Source organism: Notamacropus eugenii, chromosome 1 (genome assembly GCF_028372415.1).
Source record: "Notamacropus eugenii isolate mMacEug1 chromosome 1, mMacEug1.pri_v2, whole genome shotgun sequence".
Lineage (NCBI taxonomy): Eukaryota > Metazoa > Chordata > Mammalia > Diprotodontia > Macropodidae > Notamacropus > Notamacropus eugenii.
The window spans coordinates 46,940,456-46,966,073 of NC_092872.1; the positions used below are offsets into that span (position 1 = coordinate 46,940,456).

Below are 25,618 nucleotides of genomic sequence, written 5' to 3' on the forward strand. Positions count from 1 at the left end.
GTTAGGAAGCCAGTGTAGTACTCTTGGGGGCGGGGGCGGGGTAGACCAGAGAGCAATTTCCCGATGATGCAGGGCTGTGGTGGGAGGCAAATTCACCGAAGATGGTTGGGGAAAGGGAGGAGGGATGTAAATCCGGGTGTAAAGCCGGGGGTGTCTTGGGGAACAGGCAGAAGGAAATGCAGCTGCGTTGCGGCTTCCAGAACTGCGAAGAAGACGATTAAAATTCCAGATGTACTGGCAGGGTGACTCGGAGGGCTGGGGGCGTTAATTAGAGATGGGACCGTATTGAAGCTTTCCTTTTTCTCTCACCAGCGTATCAGGGAGTGGGGATGTGGGGTGGGGGAATAAAAAACACAACTCGGTGCTCGCCTTCACATAGTGCCCCCTCCCTTCTCTAGTCTCCGTCCCACGCCGGCTAGCCCCCCCCCCCCCCATATACCCACGCACCAGGCCCCTCCCCTCGCCCGGCCCCAGGATCTGACGTGAGCTCCGACACCTTTCTCAGCTTCTCCCTCCCTCAGCCTCAGCTCTCGAGCTGCCCCCCGGCATCTCCCTCCCCCAGGACCCCAAGACCCTCTTTTCCTCTTTCCCTGTAGGACCCTCCTAGAGCCCTTTAGATACCCCTCCCGACCCTTCATTCTTTCCTCTTCCCACCCCAAGCTGCAATTCCAATCCCTACCCTGTACACCAACAACCTGGGATCAAAGCGAGGCGGAAAACAGGCGTCAGGGAAAGAGTGGAACCCAGGCGTCCCCGGATCTCTCAGAGAGCCTGGTCTGATTTAGCACTCCCCCACCGCGCCCCACCCCCTGCAGCCGCAGCCGCGCCCCCTTTTCCTCTGCCCCCAGCCCCCATCCACAGGAACAGAGAGGACAGAGGTGTCCGGGAAAGAGAGAAGACCTGGGCATTCAAGCAGACAAGAAAGCCAGGAATCTTCGGTTCCCAGTTTTTTCCCCGTATATTCTTCACACACACACACCCACCTCAGCCTTTCGCCTCCTGTCGAGCACTGGATTTTCTTCCTTAAAAGGAAGCAGTAGTAGATGGGAGCAGAATAGGCAAGAAGCTGAGTAAAGAAGACTAGCTCCTCAGCCCCTGAAAGGAGAGGGATTGGGGTGCGGGAGAGGGATTTGGGGATCAGGGTACCATGGGGACCCCCGGAGCCGGCCTCCTGCCCCCACCGCTACTGCTGCTGCTGTTCAGCTGCCCCTGGACTTGCGGTAAGGAAATATGGGATTGCATGAAAGAGACGAGAGAATTGTAACCCCAAATGTGAAGGGGGCAGGGCACTCAGTGTGTGCTACACAGAGAAGCCTTGGGGATGCTGCCTCCTCCTATAGCCCCCATTCTCTGCACGTCTGGCCTTCCGTTTTCTCAGAGCTGGTAGAGGAAGGGGGAGGGGCGCTGCAGTGGGGAAAGGGGAGAGGGATGGGATCTAGAATTTTACCACTGGCATTCAGAGTTGCCCCAAGTCTAGTCTTTGGGGCTGTTGGATGAGAGGAAGAATGAAAGGAAAGGGGGATGGGTAGGGCTTAAATTCAGGAAATAGAAGGGGGGGGAGATGGTTCCTACTGTGCTAAAAGACAAGGATCTGAAGCAGAGAGGCAGGTGAGATACGTAAAGAGGAGAGAAAAGGGATATAAAAGTAGGATATCTACATACATAATCTTTGACATATGGCTAAAGACAGATGGACATCTAAGGAAGGACAGATCCATAGCAAAACAGTTACCCACACAGACCTACTCACAGGCACATGGACACATATGGCTTCTGATTACCTAAAGAGAGAGGCCCAGAGATCTAGAAAAACAGAGACCTGGGGAGAACCAGTAAGCAGTATATTTGTGGAGAGAGACAGTAGGTACTACACAGAGAAACAGAGACAGAGACCCAAAAAGAGGTTATGGATGCCACAGAGAATTAGAGGATAGAGGGACTACGGAAATTGAGATAAAGTTGGGGGGGAACTCCTTACAAAACAGCAGATGGTACAGAGAGACCTGGAGAGTTGGTAGGTACTAAAGAGAGGCAGAAACCAACAGAGAGCTAATAGATGACAGAGAGAGAGAGAGAGAGAGAGAGAGAGAGAGAGAGAGAGAGAGAGAGAGAGAGAGAAACAGACAGAAAGACAGAGACAGAGAGACAGAAAGAATAGCAAGCACTACAGAGACAGGGGCAAAAGGGACACAGATGCCCAGAGTCACTAGCAGACACCAACATAGGCACCTGAGAGAGAGCTTGATTCTGGCAAAGCCAGTGAGATGAGAATGGAATCAGTATCTTAAGCTACCATTCAGGAGCTGTCCATATACTGTCTGAAGTACTTGGAGGGCATTCATTTCTTTTGCCTATATCTAAATAGCTGAGGAAACAGAATGACAAGAAATGTAATTGCCTATTTCCAAGTATCTTGGCCCTCTACCCCAAGTTCTACTCCCTAATTCAGAGGAGAAAGAACCAGAACCAGGGATTGTGGTTATGATTTGAGCTAGTAGTGACTGAATGAGAATCGAGAGAGTTATGAGCGTAGAAGAAGCACGAATATTAGAGAAAGAAGGGGTAATCAACCCTCTCAGACTCATGGGACATTTCCTCCTAGGAGTGCCCCTAAAGGAGGAGGAGACCCTCTCTGGAGGAAGCAGTGAGTCTCCAACAATTTCACCAGCTGCACTGGCTGAGCTGCTACATGGAGCCCTATTAAGGAGGGGGCCAGAGATGGGGGACATCCCTGGTAAGATTCAGAGAGGCCAAGGCATAAGGGCAAAAAAATTCAGAGATAGGGAGGAAGACAAAGAGAGAAAATACTCAAAGGGGAAGCTGATAGACATAAATATTTAGAGATACATAGGGTGGGGGTGGGGCTTAAGGGCATAATGTAGAAGATCACTAAGGTCATGGAATAGAAGAATTTGAAATGTAAGTACAATCTAGGCTTTATTTCAGGGTCTGTTGTGGAGGGAGGGGCTAGAAATAGGACTTGTTTGTGGGCCGTGTCATCGTGGTGAGCCTGAGCCTTGACCTGGATCCTTCTGTGGGGATCCTTTGGGAGAACCTAGGCTCAGTGCAGGAAGGCTTTGGGTAAGGATGGAGGGCCAACTCCTTTTATTCTGTAGCCCATCACCTTCAACAACCCTTTCTGTCCAAAAGGCTACTTGGCCTCAGACTTCTTACTTCAGACTTTCCTTCTCTCCATTTGCTGTCTCAGGATCCCTTCTGGTTCCCACACTAGCTGCTGATACAGAAGACCAGACTCTTGCCCCACCCTCCCCACCATGGGTCACAGAACCAGGGACAGGCCCCCTGACAACAGCTGTGACTCCCAAGGGAGCAAGACAGGCTGGGCCTACTGCACCTGAGCTACTGACCCCACCTCCTGGAACCACAGCCCCACCCCTGCCAGGTCCTGCCTCTCCAGGCCCACCCCTTGGGTCTGAGGGAGGAGAGGAAGAGACCACAACCACCCTCATTACCACAACCACGGTCACCACAGTGACAAGTCCAGGTAATACACCAATGGGGAGAGGAGGATGCTGGATACAAATGGATGAGTAGTGATGTATATAGAAATGGGAATAAGATTCTGAGAGATGAGAACGTAGGGTATTTAAGGATAGAACCGTAAGATTGATTAGGAGGTATGAGTACGGAAGGAGTGGAAATGAAGACTCCTGAGTTGTCATGGGAAGTCCATGACCCCGTGTTTTCTCTTAGTTTTATGTAACAACAACGTCTCAGAGGGTGAAGGTTATGTGGAATCACCAGAGTTTGGGCGTTCGGCTGCTCCCACTCTAGGACCCCTTGACTGCACTTATAGCCTCTCTGTCTATCCTGGATACGGCATTGAGATTCAGGTATGTAGGACCTTATTCTGACCTCTGGGGATTTCAGAGAGCCTCTTCCTCCCTTTCCCTGGAAGGGTGGTAGTGATAGGGAAGGGGCTGAAAGAGCACCGGCCTAGGAGTGTACACTGCGGGATTTCAGAGCCAAAACCTTCGATACCATCTACTCCAACCTTTTCACTATTCAAGTGAAGACCCTCATGTCCAGAAAAAGCAAGTGACTTGTCCAGAGTCATATTATTGATAAATAGTAGAACTGAGACCAGAAGCCAGGTCTAACTCTCACTTCAGAGTGCTTTCTACTACATCATGCTAACGAGTTTTGGTCCTGGTTCTGCTATTACCTCGCTGTGCGACCTTGGGGAAATCACTTGACTTCTCTGGTTGTTCACTTTTTTATCTCTAAAATGTGAGGCCTGGACTTGATAATGATGGTAACTTATGTGTGTATGGTACTTTGCAGTTTACACAACGCTTTCCTCACAACAGCCCAAAGTTGTACCAATTAATAAACAGAGCGGTTCAGCGTCTTGCTTGCTATCACAGACCTCTCGGATGAGGGTACTTGGGGCACCACGACAGGACGTTGGGGAGATGATACATATGACAGCCCTTCTCACACTGATTAAGATACCTGAGTGGGGGATCCAAGACTCAAACATGGGTCTTCTGCATTTAAGTCCAATTCTCTTAATACTATATTCCCAAGGTTCCTTCCAGTTTTAACATTACATAATTCTATTACTGTTTGAAAAAGTACAGACCACTACAGAAGGGGGAAATGGATAGGAGGGAATGGGAAGGGCTAGGCAGGATCAAGTACTTCTGTCTATCCCTTATCCTCCTTCTAGCCTGGTCTGTTGCTTAATCTTCCAGGTGCAGTCTCTCAACCTGTCCCAAGAAGAGGGACTGCTTGTGTTGGCTGTGGGTGGTGCACCAGCCCCAGCACCCCAGCTCCTGGCCAATGCCTCCTTACTAGGGGAGGGCCAAGTCCTTCGGAGCCCAACTAATAGGCTGCTTCTGCATTTCCGGAGCCCCCGGACTCCTCGAGGTGGTGGCTTCAGGATCCACTACCAGGGTGAGAAGAAGGGGGACTGTGATCAGGTGGACAATGGTGTAACCATGCAAGGACCACTTGGAGTGCCTACAGGCACAGCTCCAAGATGACTGATAGTGACTAGGCAACAGGATGGAGGAATATGGATGATGTGGAGGGATGGCTGTGGTCACCCTGGGCTGAGTAGACAATCTTCAGTGCTCCCAGATGAGGGCACTATAGCATGATATAGGGTAGATGATATGGGGGCCCTTCTCACATTGACTAGGCTACCTCAAATCTTCCCATGGTCTTCTACCAAAGATAAGTCAGGCCTGGATAGGTTCAAAAAGGACATTTGTATACATATTGCACATGCATAGGTAAACAAACTCATCATACCCATATTTACATATAAATACATGGATTTTAGGTATACAGTGCATACATGCAAGACCCATACATGCATGTACACATATACGTTCATGCATATCTCACATATATTTAAACTTGCATACATATTCATATATAGCAGAGAAGCCACCATATTTGATTCTCACCATCATGATTCTTCCCTACTGTCTCCAAACAAAAGAATGAGGTCCCTTGGGTCAATGGTGCCTTCAAGATTGGTTTGATATGTTGATGTGCCCCCTAAAATGTAAACTATGTTGATTCCTCAAAAACCTTGTGGATCAAGGTTATGAGTCTCTATAAGACCCTGGGGTCCCTGCCACGATAGTTCTTCCTATGAACTCACAAGGAGGTATAAATGCCAGGCCCTTTGAGGGAAGGAAGAGGTGGGAACAGGGCAGCTGGGTGGTGCAGTGGTTAGAGCATTGAGCTTGCAGTCAGGAAGACCTGAGTTCAAATCCAGCCTCAGATACTTATTGGCTGTGTGACTCTGGGCAAGTCACATAACCGTGTTTGCCTCACTTTCCTCATCTGTAAAATGAGATGGAAATGTAAATGGTAAACCCCCAAAAGAGTCAGATACAACCGAATGACAACAATATGTGTGGGAACAGCTCTAGGCACATCAGAGGGTGATCTGAAGCCACCCCAGACTTCATGACTGTCGTGAAGGACTGTAGTTTGGAGTGGAACTGAGGAATGGATTTTGAGAGGACATTTTTACCAAGACTCAAGAAATAACATTAGTGTTGGAGCCATACCTGGAACTCAGACAATCTTGTCTGACTTGGGAGTCAGTGCTCATTCTATTGCACCATGATGCCTTTTGGAGACATGATTCCTACTCCCAGAGCCTTAGAAGAGCGATGACAGGAGTAGCATGAAGCAATCTGAGAACAATATAAGACTATACATGGCCATGTGTGGGCTGCAGCACTGGTGGCAGAGTGTGGGGTTCAACTCAATACAACAGACATTGAGTAAACACCTGATGTGCAGGGAGCCTAGTGTTGGACACCAAATCACACTGGGGTTCACTAGTACCATACATCATCTCCTTTGCTCCTCTCTGAGGTATTACAGAGGAGAAAATGAGGCAGAGAGGTTAACTGCCTTGCAAATGATCACACAGGAGTCAGACTTGATTGTGGACTCCTATCATTTATTTCAGATCTAGTTCGATTTACCTTAAGAAATTTACCTTTTTCACCTCTCTAATCATCATCATTATAATCATCATTTTAGGTTACATTTACATATCACTTTAAAGCTTGTAATGCCCTTTACAAATATTATCTCATTTGATCCTTACAACAATACTATGAAGTAGGTCCCCATGTTACAGTTGGGGAAACTGAGGCGCAAAGGTTAAATGACTTGCTCAGGATCACACAGCTAGTAAGTGTCTGAGGTCATATTTGAACCCAGATCTTTCTGTCTCCAGGCTCAATGCTCTCTCCATTGTGGTCCTTGTGGTCCTAGCTCTCTGCAAGCATAGAATGTTAGAGCTGGAGAGATCCTCAGAGATGAACTGATCCAAAGCCTCATTTTACAGAAGAGAAATCTGAGGCTTAGGGAAAGCAGTAACGTGGCCAACATGACAGAGACGCCAAAGTCTGAATACAGCTCTCCTGACTCAGCACCAGCTCACTCAGCTCAGTGATCTCTCCATGGTGCCTTTTATACACTATATTCAGTTGATGTTATTCTATTGAATTATAGAATTGGATGATTTTGCATTTGATGATTTTATATTCTCAAGTTTTCAGCCATTGTCCCTAGGATGAGGTTAACAGTGCAGGGCTGGCTGTTTTGTGTGTAACTCAGGGACCCCCAAGGTAACACTGGAATGGGCAGGCAGGAGGAATTAAAGAGAAGCCAGAGGATAAGGGAAAAGCATAATGTGAGACTGGAAGGAACAGCCAGGCTGAGTTTCTCCATTCTCTTAGCCTACCTCCTGAGCTGTGGCTTTCCCCCCCGGCCACCCCATGGAGATGTGAGTGTGACAGACCTGCACCCTGGAGGCACTGCCACCTTCCACTGTGACTCAGGCTACCAGCTGCAAGGAGAAGACACCCTAGTCTGCCTGAATGCCACCCGACCAGCCTGGAGCGGGGAACCTCCTGCCTGCCTTGGTGAGCTCTAGGGCATCAGGGGAGAAGGCATTCCTGGCTTAGGGAGAAGGGAAGGGGAGATGGATATGAGAAGATTCTTATGCCTCAGAGGATTGCTGTCTGGGCAAAAGCATTCAATACCTGGAAGTGAGACTAGGTGAGAAGATCAGAGAGACAGGGCTTTGGGAAATGTGATGCGGGTCAAGAGTCTTTTACCTAAAGAACAAACACCACCTTGAGGGTTTGGGGACGAACAAGGAAAAAGAAGATGAGGGTTTCTTAACCCTCTGATTCCTACTTCCCTTCAGCTGCCTGTGGAGGCTCCATCCACAATGCTACCCTTGGCCGGATTGTCTCCCCTGAACCTGGAGGGGCTGTAGGACCCAACCTTACCTGCCGATGGGTCATTGAGGCAGCTGAAGGACGGAGACTGCACCTACACTTTGAAAGGGTCTCACTGGATGAGGACAATGATAGGTGAGGGGACTGTGGAAGAGAAAGCTCTTCCCTCACAGTAGGAAGGAGGGCCACAGGAGAGAAAGTTCTCACCTGGAGGTGGAGGCAGTGACTACATGGAATCGTATCTCACTCCCAATGCAGGAAGGAGGGTTATTGGGGAGAAGGTTCTCACCTGCAAGGGGAGCTCTAAAGGACAAAGTTCATATCCCACAGGGGGAAGGAGAGACACAGGGGAGAAGGCTCTCATCCTGGAGGTGGGGAGGATTGTAGGGGAGAAGGCTCTTGTCTCATGGGGGGAGGGACACAGGGGGAAGGAGGGATATTTTCTTCTCTGAGAAGAAAATAGGGGAAGAGGTTCTCACCCCAGGGAGGGAATTATAAGGGAGAAAAACTAAGTGCCCAGCAGGGATGAGGCTCTGGAGGCTAAGAAGCTTCTTTTTCTTCCTGGTGGCCCTGATCACCTCTTCCCATCCCCAGACTGGTGGTTCGATCTGGGGGTGGTCCCCTCTCCCCACTGATCTACGACTCAGACATGGATGATGTCCCAGAGAGAGGACTGATCAGCGATGCCCAATCCCTCTATGTGGAACTGCTTTCTGAGACACCAGCCAACCCCTTGCTACTAAGCCTCCGATATGAGGGTAACAAGCCCCCCAAGGGGAACCCCAAGCCCAAAGCATACCATACTCCTAATCCTTCAAAAGATAGCCCATCCCTTTTTGGACTCTAACTCCGTTTTTGTTTTGTCATTCTTTGAATGATTGGGGACTCACTGTAAGAACCTTGAATCCTGAAAACCCTATAGATCTCAAAACTCAGCCCTACCCCTTATCTTCTAGAGAGGTCCTCCAATTCCACCCTCCTTGAGCCTCCCACACCCTGTTAAATTTATCAGACTCTAACATACCAAACCTTATAAGCCCCACATAATACCTCTATCCCAAGACTAATCCAGAAGGTTCTCTTTAAATCTAGTGAGCCACCCAAGCAACAGTCCCCCACAAATCCACTTTCTTCTTCTTATGTGGTCCTGAATCCTCTGAGTTTCTACCATTCTCTCTATACCAAACTCCTGTTCTCTTCCCTCAACCTAGACTAGTCAGGCATTTGTGGAGGAGGGAATGAAGGAAGGGACCCTGCTCTTGGAAACTGACAAGAACATTATGCGAATCTGCCTGACATTAACTTTTCTAGGCCCACTCCAGCCTAGGGCCTATTCCCCATACCTTATAAACATTCTTTGCCTTCTTTCTCCCCCTACAAACTTGAGAACCCCTCCACAATGCTTTCCTCTGGCTTTACAAAGTAATTTACTACCCACAGTAAAACTGGTGAAGGTCTGAAATTAGGGGAAAAAAAAAAACAGCATTGTGTTAAGTCATGTCTCCACTCAGGCAGTAGGTGTAGGATTAAGGTAGGCAAACTAATGTGAGTTCTTAAACCAAACTCAAACCAAGAATGTAAAGCCCTGTTAGAAAGGTGAAGCCACCATTAATTAGCGGGGTTATCTCCTCATCCTTAAAAGGAAGGATTGGTAAATTAGATGGCATCTGAAGGAATCTCAATGGGGAGAGGGGATGGGGAAGAATCATGCATTGTCTTTCCAATATGATCATTAATAACTTTTGGATTGTTTGTTTTAGATTATTGATAATATCATGAACTTCCATCAACAGGAATAATCAAGAGATTATTGTTGGGTTTTTTTTTGGTCCAGACCAGTGATTTCATTCACTGTTATAGGGAATTTCCAGCATGGAAATTCCTTGCATCAATGAGGATGGACAACTTGTCTATACTCTTAAGAGAGTTGTTTGGGCACACTGAGGAATTAAGTCACTGGTCCATGGTTAAACCACTTGTATGTGTCAAAGGCCCCTTGACCAATTTTGCAGTCTTTCAGGATGAGGTTTTTGCCAGGAGGAGATGAAGAGGGGACAAAGAACATGCAGAAGGGTGGGGAAAGGGAAAGGGAAAAGAAAGTATGGAGGGCCTTTGCTGGGTCCCCAGCTACTGTTTCTTCCCCAGCGTTTGAGGAGGATCGGTGCTTTGCTCCATTCTTGGCTCATGGTAATGTCACTTCCACGGACCCCCAGTTTCGTCCTGGAGCGCTGGCCACATTCTCCTGCCTCCCAGGATATGCCCTGGAACCCCCTGGTCCCCCCAGTGCCATCGAGTGTATTGACTCCTCTGATCCCCACTGGAATGATACTGAGCCAGCCTGTAAAGGTAAGTCCCCTTCATAAATGGGGACAGCACGTACTGATGCTGTGTCCTTGACCCCCACTCACACAATGCTATTAAGTAGAAACAATCCCCCTTCCAAATGGAGACCCCTGTCCCAACCCAGCATCATATTCCTATAAAGGTAAATATGGAGTCCTTAATAATCATATTGGAATTATACAATGGTTACTGATAAGAGTGACTCTCTCAATATTGGAACTAAACCTTAAACCAATGCTTGCATAAAGACTGAGGACTAAGTCTGGTTCAGTCCCCCCAGAGCTTTGACCCCTTGAAAGCCTTAACTCATTAATACCTCTGGGACCTTAGGCAAGTCACTTCCTAATTCTGAACCTCAGTTTCCTCACCAATAAAATGAGAATTGGACTAGATAATATCTAAGGTCATTTCAGGCTCTAAATGTTATCTTTCTACTATCCTTTCTTCTGCCTCACCCCTTCCCCTTGCATCAGCTATGTGTGGGGGGGAGCTGTCTGAGTCTGCTGGTGTGGTCCTCTCTCCCGACTGGCCCCAGAGCTACAGCCCTGGGCAGGACTGTGTATGGGGCCTTCATGTCCAAGAGGAAAAACGGATCTTGCTCCAAGTTGAAATGTATGCATTGGTGGTAGGAGAGGGAGGGAGGACTGCATATGGGGGCAGGAACAAGGGGATGTGGTCTGGGACCATAAGACTCTGCTGAGGATGCACATCCCTTGGAGGAGGGAAATGGATTCAGTATTACTGGCTTCAAGGGATGCTAAGGGTGGGAGTTGTTTCTTAAACTTAGCCTAGGATGACGTGGCTGGAGGTAGTACAGCCTTGTCTTGGGATTTGGAATCCCCAAGAGCAGCCTTGTAAGATAAGGTGGGGAATTCACTATGACCAATTCACAAATTCCATGATGTCTTGTGCACTTTCCATGGGGTACATTCCGTCTCAGACATGGGATTGGACTTGGTGGAAGAATGAGGGCAGAAGTGGGACAAGGGTAGCAGCAGGAAAAGGGCAAGGGGGCCATGTGAAGATGTAAAGAGGTCAAGGATGGGATGTAAAGGCCAATGATGTGGACAGAGTCAGCCTAAAACTGAGAGACTGGGGGTGTGTGTTGAGAGACATAACTTAGTGCCCCATCTCCATTCCTACAGCCTAAATGTTAGGGGAGGGGATATGTTGACGCTGTTTGATGGAGATAGTCCCAGTGCCCGGGTCCTAGCCCAGCTTCGAGGGCCGCAGCCTCGTCGCCGCCTTCTCTCCTCTGGCCCAGACCTCACCTTGCAGTTCCAGGCACCAGCTGGGCCCCCTAACCCTGGTTTGGGTCAGGGCTTTGTGCTGCATTTCAAAGGTAATTGGGCACAGAAGTCAGGAGGGGGTAATTCAAGACCCCAGTCAGAGACATGGATTGGATAGGATCCTAAGCTTGGCCAGAGTTCTCAGGATAGGGGTCCTTGGCCTCATCCAGAGACTTCTAAGTCATAGATACCCTTAACCAGATGAAAGGCCCTGAGAAAGGAATCCCCAAACTTGATGGGAGATCCCTAAAATGGGAGATCCCTGAAACTGAAGATCCCAGGCTCAACTCAAAATATCAAACCTAGGGCCTCACACTTACCCCTCAAAATCTATTCTCTGTCTTTCCCCTTCCCTAGAAGTTCCTCGGAATGACACATGCCCAGAATTGCCCCCTCCAGAGTGGGGCTGGAGGACAGCATCCCATGGAGACTTGATCCGGGGTACTGTGCTTACTTATCAATGTGAGCCTGGCTATGAATTGCTAGGCTCTGACATCCTCACCTGTCAGTGGGACCTGTCTTGGAGTGCTGCGCCCCCAGCCTGCCAAAAAAGTGAGCCCCAAACCCTCTCCCCACCTAGGTTCCAGCCCACTGTAGCCACAGAATGAACCCTACCCTATCCTCTCCAGGTCCCCAAGCTCCATCCCCTCATGACTTTCTCTAACCTATTCTTCCAGGCTTGGGTGGGGGGAGGGAGAGGGGAGGAGGAAAAAGCCAAAGTTCCTACCTCTAGCCCTTGGTCCCTGCCCACATCTCCCCTCTAGCCTGGGCAAAGTATATTTGAAATAGATTTAAGGTAGTCAGACTTGGGAGGATTGTCTAATGATTAGTATGAACTCTGATTCAATCCCCTTATTTGGCAAGAAATTACAGTAACCTTGAGCAAATCACCTCAACTTTCTGGGCCTCATTTATTCACATGCCCAAGGGATTTTTAAGGTCTCTCCAACGTCTAGGACCTATGAGCTAGATTTTAGCACCAGAAACCAGGGCTTTCCATTCTAGGCTGCTACTTTTTCTATACTACCTAACCTAATCAGGTGTTCTGAGTCAAGTATTGTGCAATCTGTAACATGCTATACAAATGTCAGCTTCTACCACCCAGAGTCCCCTGATTCCTGAAAGTGATCAGAAAAACATGAGAGGGGGCTCTAGACACCCTCCTTGACACTTGACCGGAGTTTAAGCTAGTGTTAGGTGCAAGGCAGTGGGTGTTCAGGGGTGCTTATCAATGGAAGAAGAATCCCTCCATGCCCCTCATCTCTTAGCTCCTCCTAACATGCACTGTTTCCTCACCATCATCTTCTAGTCATGACCTGTGCAGACCCTGGAGAGATTAGTAACGGGCACCGGACAGCTTCTGATGCGGGCTTCCCCATTGGCTCCCACATTCAGTATCGATGTTTACCTGGCTACAGTCTGGAGGGGGCAGCTGTTCTCACTTGTTACAACCGGGACACAGGCACCCCCAAGTGGAGCGACCGTGTCCCCAAGTGTGTCCGTGAGTCCCCGGCCCTGTTTGTGGGTAGCGGGATTTGCAAGGGTTGGGAGGGGGAAGGTGGTAGTGAGAAGGGAAGGACAATGTCCCAAAGCCTGAGATGAAAAGCAAATTGTGGAGAGAAGGTAATGGGAATGGGGAATAACTAGACCCTGGCTTCTGCCTCCTCCAGTGAAGTATGAGCCATGCCTGAACCCAGGTGTCCCAGAGAATGGCTACCAGACCCTATACAAGCATCACTATCAGGCTGGGGAGTCTCTCCGATTCTTCTGCTATGAGGGTTTTGAACTTATTGGCGAGGTCACCATTACCTGCCTCCCGGGACACCCCTCTCAGTGGACCAGCCAGCCGCCACTTTGCAAAGGTACTTGGAAGAGGGAAGGGAAAGGTTTTATGGGGCTTTCGAGGGCCAGGAGGAAGGCTGAACTTGGGTCAGCTCCTAGATTCTGGAAAGAAAGTAGTTACAAAGAACTGGAGGTCAGGGGTCCTTGGTGGAGAAGAAGGGGCTTGGGGAGGCAGGGTTACTGATCTTTAGGAATTAAAAAGAGTGAAACAGGACAAGAGAATTATGGAGAAGGCCCACTTCAGGAGTTTGGAAAAATGAAGGAATAGAACTTTGGGGAAGAGAAGAGAGGAAAGTACAGATTTAGGATTTGGGTAGATTGAACAAAATGAAGAGAGAAGGTTCTCCTGCCTGGCCTGGCCTCCTACCCTCCTCCCTCACTGGCTCAGACCCCACTCCCCCCTCCTCTCCCTGCAGTGGCCTATGAGGAGCTACTGGACGACCGAAAACTGGAAGGTCAGTGAGGGATGAGGGGGGAGAGCCAGGGCCTGGTTGGGGCAGGATGCCTGGGTTTGGGGAGGGGAACAGACTCTCTAAGGGAAAAGTCAGGGGCTGGGGGCCACAGGCCACTTGGGTTCCTTGAGGGAACTGAAAGCGAAAGGGCAAAGGCCCTTTTTTCCTTGAAAGAGAGAGCCCAAGTATAGGAAGCAGGATACCAAGTTCACTGTCCTTTCCTCCCTGCAGTGACCCAGACCACAGATCCTTCTCGGCAAATGGAAGGTGGAAATCTAGCCCTGGCCATCCTGCTGCCCCTGGGCCTTGTCATCTTACTCATTGGGGGTGTTTATCTCTACTACACTAAGTGAGCACATTGATTTTGAGGTACTGTGGGTGGGCCTGGGCTGTTCACAAGATGGATGCCATGGAGGTCAAGTGGCCCAGGGTTCCAAGTTCTGACTCAGTCACCCTCAACCTATCCTGAAGAAATTAGCTCATTGGTTGGTTCTGGGCTCCATCTAGGCTGCTCAGGCTGTAGCCTTGGGGAACTTTGGAGGTAGTAGTGGGTGCCTGTTGGGTATTCTGGAACATGATGGGTAAGGATGAATTATGGAGAATGATAAAGATGGCAGATAGAGACACCTGAACTATGTTTTCTTGGCTTTTCTTTCCCAGGTTACAAGGAAAGTCTCTATTTGGCTTTTCTGGATCTCACTCCTATAGCCCTATCACTGTGGAGTCTGATTTTAGCAACCCACTCTATGAAGCTGGGGTGAGTAGCAACCTTTGCCCAGCCCTGCTCCCTGGGGTTTAGAACCAGAGTTCTGCCTTCATGAACCCCATAAATCCCAATCCCAACCCCATTCTAGAGTCTGTTTTGAAAAGTTCCCCATAGTCTTTCTGCCTAACCTTCCCCATCTCTCATTTCCCCTCTGAAAGACTCCCAGCTCCTCTCCATTATCAGTGGCTCAGTAACCATCAAAAATCTTCAACCCTCTGTCCTGACTCTCCTCAGAGCAGCTGTACCACACCCAGGTGCCTATCCCTTAAGAACCTCCTGGGGCCACCAGATGGTGAATATCATCCCCCTTACCCTGCCTCCCACCCCTCACAAGCTGACAGATGACACTTTTATCTCTGCCCCCAGGATACAAGGGAGTATGAAGTCTCCATCTAAGCACCAATGGAGGGAGCAGGACCTTTGGGTGTCCCTTTCTGATCTCCCCCCAACCCAGACCAACCTGGGAAGGGGGAGGGAGGAAGTAAAGGGAACTGGACCCTCCACTTCCAGCTCTCTACACCTCATGCTTCTCCTTTCCCTTCCTTGTAAATATCCTAAGACCCCATTAGGGACAATAAACACCCTGCAGACCCTCTGGTAAATAAGCCAGCATCCTGCCTCCCAAGTCATCCTTTTTCTCTGTTGCCAAATGCAGGGGGTCCTTCCTTTTGCCTCCTATACCCATTATCTGGCTCCCCAGTCCTAAGACACAGGGCTGTCTCTCGGTTGCTCAGTACTGGGGTTAATTGTAAGGGGAGAAGGATAATATCCCTTAGTCCAGGTCCTGACCCACTTGCTCCTGAGGCTACCACCAGGTAATGGGCCCCAGGGGTCGATCTCAGAGGGCTGGACATCATTTTCCCTGCCCTCTGGTCGCTATCATTGCTTGCCAGTTCCCTGGCCACACAAATTCCTGTCCCACCAGCACTGTCCAATCTTGGCCTTCCCTTTTGCTCTATCCCCTACCCACTGCTCCCTGAGGCCAAGAGTTCCAGCCAGTCCCTTTTTGCCCAATAGGCCTAGTCCTTCTGCTAGGCAGAGTAAGAGTAGGGAGGGCTAGGGAAATGACCTAACCCTGCAGTCCCTCCCTCCAGGTTCCCCTAGTTCTACCCTCTGCCCCTTCTGGCTTCTGGATTTTTGTTTTCAAGCAATAAACAGAAAATCACCATTTGTAACTGGGCCCAGTGTTATGGTGGAGGCAGCTTCTAAGTGGAAAGAGGGAGGAGCAGTGTTTGGTGGGAGCGTGCAAAGACAAGACCACACCTCCCACTCTTCTGGAAGCTGACTAGGTTCAACTGAGTTTTGGAAAGAATGCCCTTTGAACTCTAACTAAAGCTCTAACAGCAACAGCCCTTCAAGAGAGAAATGGGGCTAGGAAAATGAAAAGGGAACTTCCAGACCATCCAATCTCTCCGCCATATTGTACAGCTGAGAGAAAAAGAGGCCCAGAAAAGGAAAGTGATCTGTACAAGATCACGCACTGACTTAGAGAGGAGCTGAGACTTGAGATAAGGTCTCCTGATTGTTTGGGTAGCTGGTATTCACTTCATCCATAATGGCTCGAGGAGAGCCAGGAACACCACTCATCCCCAAAACTCAAAATTTTATAGCCAACCCTCAATTCACTATGTTAATAATGGAGGGAGACTCTGGGAGAGATGATCCCAAATCAGAGAATTCAAAGGAATAGATCATTCAAAACAGCAGATTATCAATAATATTAGATTTAAAAAAATCTAGCGGATAATCTGCAATACTGGATAGTCCACAAACACTTTTCATTACCTTTAGGTGGGGTGAAGTTATATGATGCTGGCTCATATCTTTTTTTTTTTTTCTGATGCTGAGCTTTGGTGAATGCTACTCTAAAAACAAAATTTGCCTTTTTCCAGCAGGCTGGTTGTGGACGGGTAGACTGTAGTTCAATAGTAAAGTCATGTCAGCTAGACACTCTACCTTGTAGATCATATACAACTGAGGGACTCCTTAAAGATGGATAAATTTACTGTTCCCTTCCCTCCCTTGTAGCAATGGCATTGTATCCCATTCATCACCCTCCTCAGAGATAGTCAGACCACAACAATGTGAATTAGGGAAAGGGGAAGGCGGGGCTCCCCGTCTCTTTATTAGTGTCTGTTTCCTGATGGTGTCATGGCCGGGCTGAGGGGGGTGAAGAAGAAAGTTACTTTTGTTTGAGAGCGTCTTTGGGCCTCGGGGATGATGACGCTCATAGCCAGGAGTCCATCCTGGAATTTGTCAGATGAACTGTTAAGAGTGGGACCTTGAGCCATATTCTGAGGGGAGAGAAAAGAGGAGAGGAGGTATGAGCTTCCTCTGCCTTGCCTATAGGGTTGGATCAAGAGTCTAAGGCAGAAGAATTATCTGCTTCTAAAGCATTCTGAGGAAAGTACTCTTTGTCCCTTAAGATGGGAGAAGTCACTTATTTTCCCTACCCTAAGATTTTTCCCCCGTCTTTTTCTGACCTTCTTATTCCTCCCATATTATTACCACAAACCTAGATCCTGTGTGCCTGGGCAACCCCCCAAAAAAACCTAAACAAAACCCCCCCAAAGAATCTTAGTGGTAGAAGGGTTTTGCAGGTCATTTAGCCTAACATCCCCTAATGAAGAAATCTCACCTACAACCTCTCAGAGATGGTCATCCAGTCTTTGCTTCAACACTTCTAGTAACCCAGAGCTTTTTGAGGCAGCTGGTGGGCAGTTCTGTTGCAAAATCCTTCCTACATGGAAATCTGCCTCTCTGTCACTTCCTTCCATTGAGTCTAGTTCTTCCCTCTATAGTAATACAGAATACAGCTATTCCCTCTTCCATATGATAGCACTTCAAACTATGAAGTCAAGGTTCATATCTCTCCCCAAGTCTTTTCTCTTCCAAGCTAGATAAACTTAGTTCCTTCAAGAGCTACATATGAGAATAGTTTCCAGGCCCATCCTGATCCTGGTTACCTTTCTTTGGGTGAATTCTACCTTGTTAATGCTGCACCCACAGTTCATAGTACCTTGATATTTCCTTGTTCTTTCTTGGAGTTAAGGGAAGAGTGGCCTTCTGGGACTGTAGGGGCCTGACGAGCAGATCTTCGGGTATTTAAAAACATGGTTCCACCCAGAGTTTCCTCTTGTCGAATAGCTTCCACCTAGGAAGGGTGAGAAATTGATGCAAACCTCTATCCCAGGCACTAGCCTGGGAGTAGAGTAAGGAGGCCAGGTTCTCTCTCACCTGCTTGTGTTGGGAGAGGTCTTTCTCTTTGGACTTCAGCAATTTTACCTTGTCATCTTTAAAATCTTCAACCTGGGGCATTATGGGAAAGAAGAGGGACTTGGTTTGGTTCTGGGATCTGGAGTATAATCTTTTTTATTCTGGGGCAGGGGAATTCCTGTAGTTTCTTCTCCCAGGTGAGAAGACACAAGAATCTTCTCCCCTTTCTTTGGTCTACCACTTCCCCTAGCTCTCTATGGGGCCCAGTTAGTGGAAGAGAAGGCACCCAAGTATCCTATCACACACCATCTCTCTGGACGGCAGGAGATGAGTCTTGTTTCTGGTCCTGTTTCTGTCAGAACTACAAAGAAGAAGAAAGGATAAAGATAGAAAAAAAAAAAAAAGAACTCCTTGGTAGAGAGCAGTCCAGCCACTCCCCTCTTGAAAACATGGTAGTTCCCTCCTACCTAGAGTTCTTCGCAATATCTCTTCCCCAGGTGAATTCTCATTTCCCGCATCCCTTGGGATACAAGACCCTTCTCCCCTATAGGATGTAGCATTAAGTCTACTGGACTTGAAGCCTGAAGACCTGGGTTCAAGATCTGGCACTTTCTGGACCGTCACAGGTCATTTAGTCACTTAGCTTTTTTGTCTTATTGTCTGTAAAATGGGGAAGATGATACTTGCACTCTCAACCCCACAAGATTTTGATGAGGAAAACTAACGGTAAAAGCACTACATAACAATATTATTGTTTCTTTCCAATTCCCTGATGCCCTGAGATGTGACCTTTCCCCTCCGGGGCTCTCACCGAGTATCTGTGCCCTTGGTCCGAGTGGTTGGCAGCACTGAAAACATAGGCCCTAGTTAGAAAGAGTGCCTCTTTCTCTGTGACCAGAAAGGGAAGAAGGGGTTGGAATGGCTAGTCACAAGGGGTGGGAAGTGAGATTGAGGATGAGGAAATGAAATGAATGCCTGTAAGGTAGTATGTAAAAGTGCTAAGAGGGAGTGACATCGAAGGGGAAGCCCTTCCAGGGTTCAGAACGGGTTCCTAGGGAGTTGACTTAGGGGCTAGAGTTCAGGGCACTGTATTAGCGCAGGGATCACCGTGTCGGGACATCTGAGTTCCCTGGTCCAGTTTTTTCAGTTCCTTGGGCAGGTCAGGGCTCATTGGATATTGGGCTCCCATCAGGGCCTCATTAGCAAGTTCTGTGCTGACACGAACCAAATATTCCTCAGACCTGGTGACAACCTTGCAATAGGGATGAGAGTTGGGGGGACCAAGGGTCAGAAGGGTTAACGTGGGGGAGCCAACTGCCCCCTTTCCCTTCCCCTGCAGTCCTGCCACAGCACTCACCACGGGTGTAATGGAATTGTGAGAATGTCGAGTGCCCTTTTTCTCCTGAGGCCCTGCAGTACTAGACTCCATCCCCCTGGGGACAGGTAGAGTGAGATGGCATTAAGACTGGAAGTCACCCTTCGTAGGGGGAGGAGGGGGTGGGCGGGGCAGAAGGGGGTGGGCGGGGCAGAGCCTGAACCGCCCCACCCTGATCAGTTTCTTTCGGTTGTCTCCACCAACCGTCTCCCGGTGTCCTTTCTCCAGCAGACTAACACACGGACAGCCTTCATTCCTCCGACTGTCCCCTCCGCCCCCTCCCCGGCTCCGTCCCCTTCCCTGTCCTCGGTTGTGGTCCCTTCGCTCCGTCCTCCCTCTCCCCCCAGTCTTCAGGACCTTTCCCCGAACCCAAGGGTCCAATTTTCCATTTTCCGGACCTGATGTTAGGTAGAAATTGCCTTTGGCCCGGGAGGGGAGAGCCGGGGAGATCTTTCTAGTTGCCCCGCCGTTGCTGTTGCTATGATACCGGTCGCCGAAGGGTGGAAGGGGGAGGGGCAGGGTGGCGCGGGGAGGTTGCCCCGGGAACCACGCGGGCGGAGGGAGCCCCGCAGCGCGTTGCTAGGAGACGGTTCCTTTGAGTTCTAGAAGTCAAATCTGAAGTCATCTTTTTTTTTTTTACCCGGCATCCCTTTCTTTCTCGTCCGCTCGGGCGTCATCTGCAGCAGGAGAACTATTCTGCTTCCAGGGCGAGGAGGATTATTTTTCCATGCTATGAGTTTTGATGTGGGAAGAGTAGTATCCTCCCGAAGCCAGGGGGCGATCTCTAGAGTCAGCTCCCTCTAGTCTAAAGCTTCTTCCTGACCCTCTAGCCGCTCCCTCGATGCTCCAGGGTGGCTGAGACCAAATGAGGACGACAAGGCTGGGGGAGGAGTCGGGGTTGAAGGAAAGAGATCATTCAGGACTGAATCAAATGCACCCTCCGGTAGGGGTTTTGAAGGGTCAGTTTGATGGAATACGTCTCTCTTTTATTCCTAAGAAAATATACTCGCAAAAAATTAAAATGTTTATAGTCTTTTTATCTGTTTTCTCTTTGGTACCGTTTTCTCTTCTGAGTTTACAACTCGTTCCTACTCTCTGTGCGCGTCCCCCCCCTATCCAGTCTGAACTTGGTACAAGCCGGTGGAGAGAGGCGGAGGGAAGGAAAGGAAAAGGAAGCGGGCGGTTCTTAAAGGGATCGAAGCCATTTTTTTTTTTTTTTTTTGGCCTCCAGTTTTGCGTCAGCACGAGCGGAAGAGCAGGTTTCAGGAACACCGGGGCCTTCTCCCCCCGCCCCCCTCCCCCCGCACAGCTGGCGTTGTGACGACTGGAGGAGGGGTGGAGAGGAAGGACCTTGAACCCTTCCCGGGGCCCCGAGCGAGCCGCGTGGGGGCCCTGCAGCCCTGCAGGAGGAAGGCAGGCGAGGCGCCGGCGGCTGCGCTCCCGGACCGGCCGATGCCTGGGACGGCGGGGGAGGCTTGCACATCTGGGTCCCCCCCGGGACCCCGGAGCCGCTGATGCGCCGGGGCGGAGGGAGGGGCTGCGCAGCTGCGGCGCCGGGGCGGCCCGGGGGGCGGAGGAGAGGGGCCGAGCGGGAGCCGGGGGCCGGCTAGGCAGGGGCCCGCCCGGGAGCTGCGGGAGGCCGCCGAGATGCCGGAAGAAAACATCTTTCTGTTTGTGCCCAACCTCATCGGTGAGTCGGTCGGGCGCGGGCCCCGGGGAGGACGAGGGCGGGAGCGGAGCCCCATGGGCTTCGGGTGCCAGCCGTGCCCCGAACGTGCTGCGTGACCTTGGCCAGCTGGCTTCCCGTCCCCGTCCTCAGTTTCCCCTCGTGCCTTTGTGGGGTTTGGCCGGGCTCCACTTCCAAGGCCTTTCCCCCCAGTGTTTCACCTCATCGGCTGCAGCGCCCTGACCCGTTTGTTCGCTTGTCCTCAGGCTATGCCCGGATCCTCTTCGCCCTCATTTCCTTCTACTTCATGCCCACCTGTCCGTTCACAGCCTCCTCCTTCTACTTGCTAAGTGGGCTCTTGGATGCCTTCGACGGACACGCGGCCAGAGCCCTGAATCAAGGTGACTGCGTGCTTAGCCTTCATGCCTCCCTTGGGCGAAGAGCCCAGCAGTTACCCCCTTCCTCCGCCCTCCGAGGCCTCCCATGTCCTGCCTTCCCAGAGGCTGGACTTTGGTTTGCGAAGGGCTGTGCTCTTGAATGGGGTGACACCATGCCCACCGAGGACAGAACCAGAAGGAGTAGTCTGGCTTTGGATTCCTGGCTTTCAGGAAGAGCCCCCTGGTTGTTAGATTGTAAAACACAGAACTAAGTGAGCAGGGCAGGTTTGGGGCGTCTCTTTCCCTGGGGGTCCCTCCTGTGGGTTCATTGATTAGTCCAGAAGCCATTGAGATCAGCTGTTCCTGGAGGCGGGGGAGGGGTGAAGTAACCTCTGGAGGGAGTTTTGGATTATTTGCCTTAGTAGGTTCGGGGCATTTCTCCAACTCTGGCTTTGGTGACTGATTCTGTTTACTTTGCTTTTGCCTCATGCTTTGGACTTGGTTTAGGACATAGTTGGGGGTAGCATTGTAAGAATTTAGACTAGGAAGGGTAGTTTTAGACTAGTTCAATGTCCTCCTTTACAAAATATGACAATGAGACTTAAGGAGTGATTTTCCAAAGGTCATACAGATGATAAGTAGCAGCTGGCTTTCAAACCTAGAACCCTGGCTTGAAATCCAACACTCTTCACTCCCACATGATGGAACACCCTCTACCCACCCTGTATGCAGTCTCATCTTGACGATGTCCTTTTGGATCAATATCTCAGTTGACAGGCTGTTTCTGGCTTGTAGTCTTCTCTGGGCCCAGGAGAGAGTGAACACCTTTGCTTTCTCAGTTCCTACCCATCTGTGGATTTGGAACAATGCTGGGCATGCTGACTCCAGCCAAGCTTGAGCAGTGGGTCCATTCATTCCCATTGTTTTCATCTTGAACTGCTGGTTCTCTCCTTTCCCCTACAATTTAGGGACAAGGTTTGGGGCGATGCTGGACATGCTAACTGATCGATGTTCTACGATGTGTCTGCTGGTAAACCTAGCTTTGCTCTACCCTCGGGCCACCCTGCTTTTCCAACTCAGCATGAGCCTAGATGTTGCCAGCCATTGGCTGCACCTACACAGGTTACAACCACCACTTCGTGTTGCCTGAGAAATTATGATCTTGGGTGTGGCCCATCCTTGGCAGATCCTGCAGTAGTTTTTTCCAGAGGGGCACTAGTGCTCACTTAGAGTGAGACTGGTAGAAAGAGGAAGCCCTAGAGATACTTAGCTGGGGAGTGGGCTTCTCTTGCTTGGAGGGGTGTTAGTTGGGGGAGGTGGGGCAGGGTACGAAGTTGAGTGGGAGAGGTAACACCTGATGTTCCCATGTGTTCCCTTTCAGCTCAGTGGTCCGGGGCAGTGAGAGCCACAAAACCATTGACCTAACAGGGAATCCTATCCTTCGACTTTACTATACTTCCCGGGTGAGTCCCAATCCAGGTCATACCCCAAGTCTCTGTTCTCAGTGCCCAGATAGCCTACCTTGATACCATGTATCCATTTCCTTTCTTTGTGTTTTGGAACAAATATGAGTGAGTGAGTGTGTGTCTGTGATTGTGTGAGAGTGAGAGATTATGTGAGCTTGTTGTTCAGTTTAGAAACACAAGTTTTGCCTTCTACTTGCAGCCAGTGCTATTCATCATGTGTGCTGGGAATGAATTTTTCTACTGTCTGCTTTACTTGCTCAATTTCTCAGAGGGACCCGCAGGTAGGAATGCAGAGGTGATGCTACAGGGGGGCTAGGAGGAAGGTCTCAGGACAAGATGTGGACAGTGGGAGCTGGGAAAAGATTTGGGGGAGAGGTAAAGATTGGATTTGATTAGAGACGGATTCACCTTCTGATCTCATTTTCTTCCCTCCCTCTTTCCTCTTTTTTCCCTCCCCTCTCTGGCCTGGACTTCTTCCCGGCCATCTCGCAGTGGGTTCGGTGGGTTTGTTCCGAGTGGGCCTCTGGGTCTCTGCTCCCATTGCTCTTCTCAAGTCCCTTATCAGTGTCATCCACCTGGTCACTGCTGCACGCAACATGGCTGCCCTGGACGCTGCTGACCGCGCCAAGAAGGAATAGCCCTGATGTCTTTTCTGCTTCCAGCAATCTTCTGGCCCCATTCCTCTCCATGATGCCCTGCACCCTATCCCCTATGGTGCTGTTGTGCCCTCCCTCCAACGAGGTCAGCCTTCTATGTAACGTCAGGCGTGTCCTCCACTGTGCTGTTACCCTCTCACCCCCTCGCCTCCAATGCTGTCAGAACCTCTTCAAGGATGTCACTGTTCTTTGTTCCCACTCCCATGTGATGCCACTTCCCTGAGATGAGGGTAGCACCTAGACATCAGATGAAGGCTCTCTTTGTGGGGCAGTGATGGAAGTCCCAGCCACAGGAGATGAGGCCGTACCTAGCCTCCATGACTTGGGGCTGGCCAGAGCCCAAGGGTGGTTGAGCTCCTTGGGAGAAGGTGTGGAGACACAGGGCTGTGTCTTTGCACTGAACCAGGCCAGGGGGCTGTTGTTCCAGCCCCAGGAGATGGTGTGGCCCATGCAAGTTGGCATGGTACTGCTGTATTTGAGGGAGATGGTTTGGGGGCTGGCTCTCCACCAGGGGTCAAATTCCCCTTCTCCAGGCCTGGATATGTCTGGAGTTGGAGGAGTCTTTGCCCTGGGGACTTTACCCAGGAGGGAAGGAGGCTATCTGGATCCTTCCCTGTTGTACTGTGTCTCATGATGTGTAATGTGGCCTTGAGGCCTTGATGATAAAAGAGGAAACTTCACAATCAGATTGTAGACTCCTGTCTTCACTTCCTGGACTGTTTTCTTAGGGCGGGGATGGGATGAATCACTTAAGGCTTAGGAACCAATAAGGCATAGGAACCAAGAGAGCCCACTTCCCCTGTCACTTCCTTTCACTGAAACTGAAATGCTGTCTCCTGCACAACCTCCCCCTCCCTCTCCCCCCATCAGCCATCAAAATACTCTGAAAAGTCTTCTATGATTCCTCCTAGCCCCAGGACCCTCCCTTTCACTAGCAGTTATTGTCCATGGTTCTGGGTACTTTTAATGCTCTGATGTTATTAGCTATCTTCTAGTGGCCTTATCTCTCCCTTGGGACTGTGAGCTTTTTCGGAGCAGGAATACTTCTGTATCTTGTCAATGTGTCTTGCATCACCTTGAACCTCTAGAGGGCCTTTTGGTAGAAGACCTCTTCAGGAAGTGGAGTCATTCTCTAATCAAAGAATACTAGCTTTGGAGTTAGGTGGGACTTTGGAGGCCTAATCCATTTTACACAGGAATGTGAGGCCCCAGGGGGTTGAAGAGGGTGAAATTTGAACCCAAGGTTCCTAACTCCAGAGCCAGTGCTCTTTCAGTTCAAATCTGCTTACTACAGAGTCAGGAGGCCTAGCTGTGTGTTCTGGGGCAAGTCATTTCACATCTCTGACTCTGTTTCCCCATCAGGAAAATGTCAAAAATTATACTTATGGGAGGGGAGATGGGAAGGTGGAGTCGGGTGTGACGGATCAGATAGTGTGCAGTTGTGGTTTGAGTGTTTGCAGCCATAGGTGGCACTAAAGCACCATCGTGACTGCTGGGCCTGTAACATGCACAACAGGGTAGCATTGCCCTGACATGAATTCAAAGCCAGGGAAAGAGAAAGGATAGAAAGCTGGGAGGTTTGGGGGTAGGAGTGAAATAACAGAAAAAATGCTGGATGAAGAGTTAGGACCAAATCCTGCCTCTGTCACTGCTTCTGGGAGCACCTCGTTTTACTTATCTGGGGGGAAGGGGAAGGAGGTTGGACTCTACAGTCCCTTATGGCTCTAAATCAATTCTCTGAGTCCCTCATCTTCCACACACTACCTGTTTGACCTTGGACAATTAATTTAGCCTCCCTTTCTTACAGGTGAACTTCTTCATCTGTAAAGTGAGGGCTTCGAGCTAAATGTCCCTATGGTCCTTTCCAGCTCCTACCTTTCAGTTATAGGCACACCTACTAAAGGTTGGGCTCAAAACCCAGTCAAGTGGGCTCAAGCTAGGATTGTATCATGAGCTGGGAGAAACAAGCTGTGAAGGTGGAAGAAGGCAGGGGAGAAGATGAATTAGTTTGCTTCTGGTCAGAGCAAAAGGAAAGGCACTGGAATTTTTTTTGTTGTTGTTGGAGGCAATGGGGTTAAGTGACTTGCCCAGGGTCACACAGCTAGTAAATAAATATCAAGTGTCTGTGGCCATATTTGAACTCAGGGCCTCCTGATTCCAGGGCCAGTGTGCCCTACCTACTGCTGGAATTTCATCACTTAAAAAACAAAAAGTTTCTAAAATGCCACATGTGTGCCAAGTTGTACATATTGAGACTTAATTTATTGGGTAAATAGACACAAGGCATCTGTGGGCACAATAGATGGCATTCTTCCTGTCCCATCTGGCAGTCAGGTAAGGACTCATTTTAGCTAGAGGCCTGAGCAAGTCAGGACCAACCCGTGAAATCCAGAAGGCAATCGGAAACATGTCTGACATACTG

At 49.7% G+C, this 25,618-nt stretch overlaps 3 protein-coding genes across 6 annotated transcripts; 2 read left to right on the plus strand and 1 right to left on the minus strand.

Annotated features, from left to right (window-relative positions):
* The first annotated feature begins 494 nt into the window (after positions 1–494).
* Positions 495–15,615, plus strand: SEZ6L2 (seizure related 6 homolog like 2). Of its 3 annotated transcripts, XM_072599062.1 has the most exons (18): positions 495–1,220; positions 2,603–2,734; positions 3,209–3,505; positions 3,715–3,854; positions 4,719–4,920; positions 7,242–7,427; positions 7,715–7,883; positions 8,343–8,506; positions 9,894–10,094; positions 10,565–10,703; positions 11,237–11,433; positions 11,738–11,932; positions 12,690–12,881; positions 13,051–13,242; positions 13,639–13,677; positions 13,906–14,023; positions 14,335–14,431; positions 14,807–15,615. In XM_072599062.1, exons 1-18 carry the CDS (start codon positions 1,148–1,150, stop codon positions 14,834–14,836), a joined length of 2,763 nt encoding a protein of 920 aa, XP_072455163.1. In that variant the 5' UTR covers positions 495–1,147; the 3' UTR covers positions 14,837–15,615. The 3 variants fall into 3 exon arrangements, with proteins under 3 accessions (XP_072455163.1, XP_072455171.1, XP_072455180.1); XM_072599070.1 differs by lacking the exon at positions 13,639–13,677; XM_072599079.1 differs by lacking the exon at positions 2,603–2,734 and having other exon boundaries at positions 1,060–1,220.
* Positions 15,616–16,525: 910 nt separating this feature from the next.
* On the minus strand, positions 16,526–19,955 carry LOC140497839 (uncharacterized). Of its 2 annotated transcripts, XM_072599294.1 has the most exons (9): positions 19,430–19,955; positions 19,014–19,089; positions 18,764–18,908; positions 18,468–18,504; positions 17,963–18,017; positions 17,678–17,749; positions 17,460–17,594; positions 17,079–17,235; positions 16,526–16,734 (listed from the first exon to the last, which is right to left on the minus strand). In XM_072599294.1, exons 2-8 carry the CDS (start codon positions 19,083–19,085, stop codon positions 17,089–17,091), a joined length of 663 nt encoding a protein of 220 aa, XP_072455395.1. In that variant the 5' UTR covers positions 19,086–19,089; positions 19,430–19,955; the 3' UTR covers positions 16,526–16,734; positions 17,079–17,088. The 2 variants fall into 2 exon arrangements, with proteins under 2 accessions (XP_072455395.1, XP_072455384.1); XM_072599283.1 differs by lacking the exon at positions 17,079–17,235.
* A 307-nt stretch (positions 19,956–20,262) lies between these two features.
* CDIPT (CDP-diacylglycerol--inositol 3-phosphatidyltransferase) lies at positions 20,263–23,882 on the plus strand. The gene is made up of 6 exons (XM_072599305.1): positions 20,263–20,721; positions 20,964–21,098; positions 22,043–22,196; positions 22,456–22,537; positions 22,740–22,821; positions 23,033–23,882. Exons 1-6 carry the CDS (start codon positions 20,679–20,681, stop codon positions 23,176–23,178), a joined length of 642 nt encoding a protein of 213 aa, XP_072455406.1. The 5' UTR covers positions 20,263–20,678; the 3' UTR covers positions 23,179–23,882.
* Positions 23,883–25,618: the final 1,736 nt, after the last annotated feature.

Coding starts and splice junctions, on each gene's coding strand:
- SEZ6L2 (XM_072599062.1), top strand. CDS start 1,148: ATGGGGACCCCCGGAGCCGGCCTCCTGCCCCCACCGCTACTGCTGCTG. Junction 3,855..4,718: donor GATACGGCATTGAGATTCAG/GTATGTAGGACC, acceptor TTAATCTTCCAG/GTGCAGTCTCTCAACCTGTC. Junction 7,428..7,714: donor GGAACCTCCTGCCTGCCTTG/GTGAGCTCTAGG, acceptor ACTTCCCTTCAG/CTGCCTGTGGAGGCTCCATC.
- LOC140497839 (XM_072599283.1), bottom strand. CDS start 19,085: ATGGAGTCTAGTACTGCAGGGCCTCAGGAGAAAAAGGGCACTCGACAT. Junction 18,909..19,013: donor ACAATTCCATTACACCCGTG/GTGAGTGCTGTG, acceptor CCCTATTGCAAG/GTTGTCACCAGGTCTGAGGA. Junction 18,505..18,763: donor AACTCAGATGTCCCGACACG/GTGATCCCTGCG, acceptor CTATGTTTTCAG/TGCTGCCAACCACTCGGACC.
- CDIPT (XM_072599305.1), top strand. CDS start 20,679: ATGCCGGAAGAAAACATCTTTCTGTTTGTGCCCAACCTCATCG. Junction 20,722..20,963: donor GTTTGTGCCCAACCTCATCG/GTGAGTCGGTCG, acceptor GCTTGTCCTCAG/GCTATGCCCGGATCCTCTTC. Junction 21,099..22,042: donor GGCCAGAGCCCTGAATCAAG/GTGACTGCGTGC, acceptor CCTACAATTTAG/GGACAAGGTTTGGGGCGATG.